Below are 6,000 nucleotides of genomic sequence, written 5' to 3' on the forward strand. Positions count from 1 at the left end.
TTGCACCATGTTTAACCTCTTGGTCATTTCACGAGTAACCAGCTCTTCTCAGAAAGGCAGTGGTAGCTCCCAACATGGCAGCTGCTTGCCTTTTCTGTTGGTGTCAGGCAGGCAGCTCCCGCCTCCTACAGGTACTCAGTGTCTCTAATTGTGTGGCATGCTTGTCTCCTGCCCAGTCACCCACTTACATTTAAAAATAGCACTTGAGTGTGACGCAGTTCATGCACAGGGTTGTTTATCCAGGTGTCAGGTTCCCAACTCCACTTTGAAAATCCTGCCCTTTGTGGTTAAATTCCTTCATGGCTTAGCTCCTCCCTCCCTCTGTAAGATCCTCCAGGCCTCCAGTGCTTTTCTCCTGAACTTCCAGTTCCTTTGACTATGGCTTCTTGTGCACCCTCACTCCTTTCCCTCTACCACTGGTAGCTGTTCCTTCAGCTGTCCAGGCCCAAAACAGTGGACTTGCCTCTCGAAACTCTTCCAACCCCTTCTCCTACCTTGAAACCTACCATTTTAGCCCAGCTATATTGGTCATCTTTCCTGATATGGCTTGGTGTCATATTTTATTTTCATTGTTCCTTTTTGAAGCACCTTGGAGTATTTTGCTACTATAAAGGTGCTTTATGAATGCTTTCTTCTCATAATACTGACAAACCAGACATTCTGAGCGACCGCCTTCTGAGTAACACTTAACAAAGGCTCAGCACTCAGCAGGACTTTTGATTTCTCTCTTTTTGTGGCTTACCAATGCCATTGAATCCTCCCCACTCTGCTGCCAGTGGCTGGACTTTCTGAGAACCAATCAGAGGAGAGTTTCCAAGTCGTGCAAAACAGCACAAGTATGAGAAAATGTCATGAAGTGCTGCCACAATCTCCAGAGTCTGGTACAAAGCTTTCTGACAAACCTTAGGGGCGGAAAGAATCAAAGTTTTCAAACTTTTAGCAGACAATCTTCAAACACCACAAACAGCACACACAATTCAATTATCCTAATATTTCACCTCAGTGATGTTCATCCAACGATCCTTGATGTAAAAGGACAATTCAATTATATTTTAAACATACCATGTAGGCAAAAATATTCCTAATTACCTACTTAAAAAAATAAACCATCAAAAGAAATAGTCAATGTGTCTTCAAAAGCACAGTTCACTGAAGTAGTTCTTCGATTATTGTGAATGGTGTGAAAACATGGTAAAATGTCCTCTACAGGCCAGAAGTGGAATCACTAAAAAAAAGGGCCAAACCATCAGCATGCAGTGAATGAATGTGATACATCTATCTATGGAAGAACATGCAGTGATTGCTTACCTTGGCAATTTCCTGAAATCAATGCGATGAGGATGACCCTCAATTGTCTTAGATTGCTATATTTAGATATAGTTGTTAATTATCTCATATCACTATATATAGATATAACTGGTGATTATCTTACATTGCTACAATTACTTATCCAAGGAGGTTGCAGGTACCATATTTGCCTGACGAATTTTGGGAAAGAGGCTTCATAACCTGAATTTATCTAGTAACGTACGTGAGGTGCAGCACAAATGAGAAGTAAAGAAGACACTTCAGGCGTTTTATACCTCATTACGAGAGGTTAAAAAAGAGCCAAGGACAAACTAAGTGGAGAAGTAGCCACTGATGCTGCAGCAGAGAAGGACAATATTTCAATGCCAGAGGAGTGGAGGATGAGTGCAAGGTCACACAGCTGGGGATTGCCCAGTTTGTCTGAAGGGGTTTGAAGGTTTGAAAAGACCTTGATATCCGTTTGTTGGTGCACAGGCAGCTAGTGGAGCCGGAGAAGAGTGAGGTCAGTGAATGCGTGGGATTCGTGAAGGAAAAGGAATAGGGAATGGGGAACCAATCTGGGTCATGTTGGGACAGATGGAGTCGAAGATGCATGCACCAATTGTAGAGCAGATTTACAGGTTACAAGTCAGAGGAAGTCAATGGGGAAACCAAGGTCAAATCTCTCTAGTACCTGACACAGAAAGATGTTTTTACAGTCCAAACATTAATGATCTTCCCTCCATCATAAGGGCAGGACTGGGGCTGTTAGGTGTAATTTCTAAAGTGTTGGACTCTATTCATTGCTCCTCCAATAATGAAGCAGCCTTTCCAGCTCTACAACAGGCCCTGGACAATATCTCAGCTTGGGCTGATGAATAACAACTAACATTTGCACCTCTCAATGTCAGGTTATGATCATCTCCAAGAAAATCCCAAGGACCTCTTCCTCACCTTCAACAGTACCACCATCATCAGGTCCTCCAACATTAATATCATGGTGGTCACTGCTGAAACTTAATGAGGCCAGCCATATCAACACCATAGATACAAGGGAATCATAGCTGCAAGGGAATTATAGCTACAAGAGCATTGCAGAGGTTGAGTACTCTGTGGCAAGTGGTTCACTTCCTAGCCCATCAAATCCTCCACAGGGCTCAACAGCAATGGAATGCTCACCATTTGCCTGGATGGATGCAGTTACAATGACAGAGAGGAAGCTCAACACCATCCAGCACAAAGCAGTTTGTTTGATTGACACCTCTCCCAATGCACTCAATCCCACCCTCTCCATCATGGGTGAGCAGCATTTTACAGTCCCGCTTCAGTGGGTTTGAAGGAGGAGGCACTAGCAATATGCAGCATGTGGCCTGCTCACCACCTACCCATCTGCCCAGGACCTGTCTCCCTTTTTATGGGGGTGGGGCGCGGAGGTCATTACAGGCCACTTGAGTGCCTCATCCCACCCCTGCCACTATTTTACCCATGTTTCACCAAGCGGGTAGCCCAGCAGCTACAGCTGTTCAGGCTGGTGTTGGGCAAGAGAGGGGGCTACATCCTTTTGGGGTCCCCTGCACCCATCAGAAGAATCCACCACCCCCACAAATTCATACCCTCCTTTAACCCTCCTCCCCTCAGCCATTAGCTCCCTCCCAATCCCCTCACTGGGGCCTGCTAGTGAGGCCCCACCAACACCTCAGACTTACCTTTCAGTCTGGCCTCCATTTGCTCCTCTTCTTCAGGGAGTAGCAGCAGCGTCTGCTCGCACCTAGCGCTGCCGGGACTACAGGGCTGCTGGCCATCCGATTAGCTGGCAGCACTGTAAGACGAGGCTTCCTCCCCAGATGGGGGCAGAGGTTTCACCCTTAGCCAATTAACAATATTAAATGGCTGCAAGACAGCCGGTAGCAGCGGAGATGTGCTTCCCACTAACTATTTGGGTTGTGGGGTGGGAAATCCCATCATCTGAAAAGTCCTGTCCAGTGCATTAATTCACCAGTTTTAATTCAACTGCATCTCCCAGTCCCCCAATCTCTACCATGAAGATGGCAAAGAGCAAGGGTGGGGTTACATGCAAGTCAGGCCAGGTGATGAGGAGAGGCAGCTGGGGTCTGGGCAGGTTTCCCCCCTAAAGAACATTAGTGAACTAATTGGGGTTTCCACAACAATCTGACAAGTTTCATGATCATTCTTCTGGTGCCAGTTCACATAGTACAAGATTTATTAGATTCCAATTTGAATTCACAACCTCTGGGTTGCTAGTCCAGCGCTACAATCACTTTGCTATGTAACTCTTATGGCTTAGTTTGAATTCTATATTTCTGTAATAATTGTTCACTATATGTAAATGAATGCTTTCTGTCTTCACTTTCTAGTTAGATTCCAAAGCATTATGTATTAAGGCACTGAACTTCTGCGGATGGAATCAAAGTGGGATTGCCACTCCGCTCCTACTTCCTTCCTTGGAAATCTTCTCGATCCTGTCTCTCCTGACCTTCCGACTCAGGCCAGGTGAGAACTGTACAGGGCAGCGCACCCCTGAGGTCTTCAGTCGAGGGCTGCAGAATCAGATGGAAGGAGACCACACCCCCTTTTTTATGGCACTAGTTGGTGTAGGGGGAGGTGATGTTGTAGTGGTATTGTCACTGGACTAGCAATCCAGAGCCCCAGGGTAGTGCTCCGTGGTCCCAGGTTCAAATCCTACCACGGCAGATGGTGGAATTTGAATTCTATAAAAATCTGGAATTAAAGTCTAATGATGACCACAAAACCACTATCGATTGCTGGTAAAAAGCCATCTGGGTTCAGGGAAATCTGTTGGCTCCTGACCCACAGCAATGTGGTTGACTCTTAAATGGCCTAGCAAGCCATTCAGTTTTAACAAAGCCACAACATGTACCACCCAGTTCCGAGGCACTGGAAATGACACCGGCAATCTCAGCCCTGTCGACCCTGCAAAGTCCTCCTTACTAACATCTGGGGACTAGTACCAAAATTGGGAGAGCTGTCTCACAAACTAGTTAAGCAACAGCCTGACATAGTCTTGCTTACAGATAATGTCCCAGACACCACAATCCCTATTCCTAATTATGTCCTGTCCCACTGCCCAGCAGAGATGACAGTACAGTGGTGTACAGTTGGGAGGGAGTTGCCCTGGGAGTCCTCAACGTCAACTACGGACCCCATGAAGTCTCATGGCATCAGGCCAAACATAAGGAAACCTCCTGCTGATTACCATGAATTGTCCTCCCTCAGCTTGTGAATCAGTGCTCCTCCATGTTGAACACCATTTGGAGGAAGCACTGAGGGTGGCGAGGGCGCAGAATGTATTCTGGGTGGGGGGGCTTCAATGTCCATCACCAAGAGTGGCTCCATAGCACCACTACTGACCACTTGCCAAACCCTAAATGACATAGCTGCTAGACTGGGTCTGCAGCAGCTGGTGAAGGAATCAACAAGAGGGAAAACTCTTGACCTCATCCTCACCAATCTACCTACTGCAGATGCATCTGTCCATGACAGCATCAGTAGGAGTGACCATCGCACAGTCGTCCTCAATGTGCCTTCACATTGAGGATACCCTCCACCATGTGGTGTGGCGCTACCGCTGTGCTAAATGGGATAGATTTCGAACAGATTTGCAACTCGACTGGGCATCCATGAGGCGCTGTGGACCATCAGCAGCAGCAGCAGAACTGTACTCAAACAGAATTTGTAACCTCATGGCCTGGCATATCCCCCACTCTACCATTACCATTGAGCCAGGGGATCAACCCTGGTTCAAGGAAGAGTGCAGGAGGGCATGCCAGAAACAGCACCAAGCATACCTAAAAATGAGGTGTCAACCTGGTGAAGCTATAACACAGGACTACTTGCGTGCCAAACAACATAAGCAGCAAGTGATAGACAGGGTTAAGCGATCCCACAAACAACGGATCAGATCTAAGCTCTGCAGTCCTGACACATCCATTCGTCAATGGTGCTGGACAATTAAACAACTCACTGGAGGAGGAGTCTCCACAAATATCCCCATCCTCAATGATGGAGGAATCCAGCTCTACAGTGCAAAAGATAAGGCTGAAGCATTTGCTACAATCTTCAGCTAGAAGTGCCGAGTGGATAATCCATCTCAGCCTCCTCCAGAAGTCCCCAGCATCACAGCTGCCAGTCTTCAGACAATTCAATTCATTCCACGTGATATCAAGAAATGGCAGAAGACACAGGATTCTGCAAATTCTGGCAATAGTACTGAAGACTTGTGCTCCAGGACTTGCCACACCCCTAGACAAGCTGTTCCAGTACAGCTACAACACTGGCTTCTTCTTGGCTATTGGGAATATTGTCCAGGTATGTGCTGTGCACAAAAAGCAGGACAAATCCAACCGGCTAATTTCGCCCCATCAGTCTACTCTTCATCATCAGTAAAGTGATGGAACGGGTGATCAACAGTGCTATCAAGCGGCACTTGCTTAGCAATGACCTGCTCACTGAAGCCCAGATTGGGTTCTCCCAGGGTCACTCGGCCCCTGACCTCTTTACAGACTTGGTTCAAATATGGATAAAAGAGCTGAACTCCAGAGGTGAGGTGACAGTGACTGCCCTTGACATCAAGGGAGCATTTGACTGAGTGTGGCATCAAGAAACCCTAGCAAAACTGGAGTCAATGGGAATCAGGGAGAAAACTCTTCGCTGGCTGGAGTCATATCTAGCACA

The 6,000-nt window shown here is 46.8% G+C and overlaps 1 protein-coding gene across 1 annotated transcript in view; it reads right to left on the minus strand.

Moving 5' to 3' along the window:
- LOC121277706 (coiled-coil domain-containing protein 162-like) overlaps positions 1–2,286 on the minus strand; it is a 111,274-nt gene extending 108,988 nt beyond the window's left edge. Inside the window, exons 1-2 of the mRNA XM_041187342.1 lie at positions 2,242–2,286; positions 743–902 (exon numbers count right to left, since the gene is read on the minus strand). Coding sequence (XP_041043276.1) covers positions 743–902; positions 2,242–2,286 — 205 coding nt within the window. The remainder of the gene's footprint in view (positions 1–742; positions 903–2,241) is intronic.
- Positions 2,287–6,000: the final 3,714 nt, after the last annotated feature.

Source organism: Carcharodon carcharias, chromosome 5 (genome assembly GCF_017639515.1).
Source record: "Carcharodon carcharias isolate sCarCar2 chromosome 5, sCarCar2.pri, whole genome shotgun sequence".
NCBI classification, from domain to species: Eukaryota; Metazoa; Chordata; class Chondrichthyes; order Lamniformes; family Lamnidae; genus Carcharodon; species Carcharodon carcharias.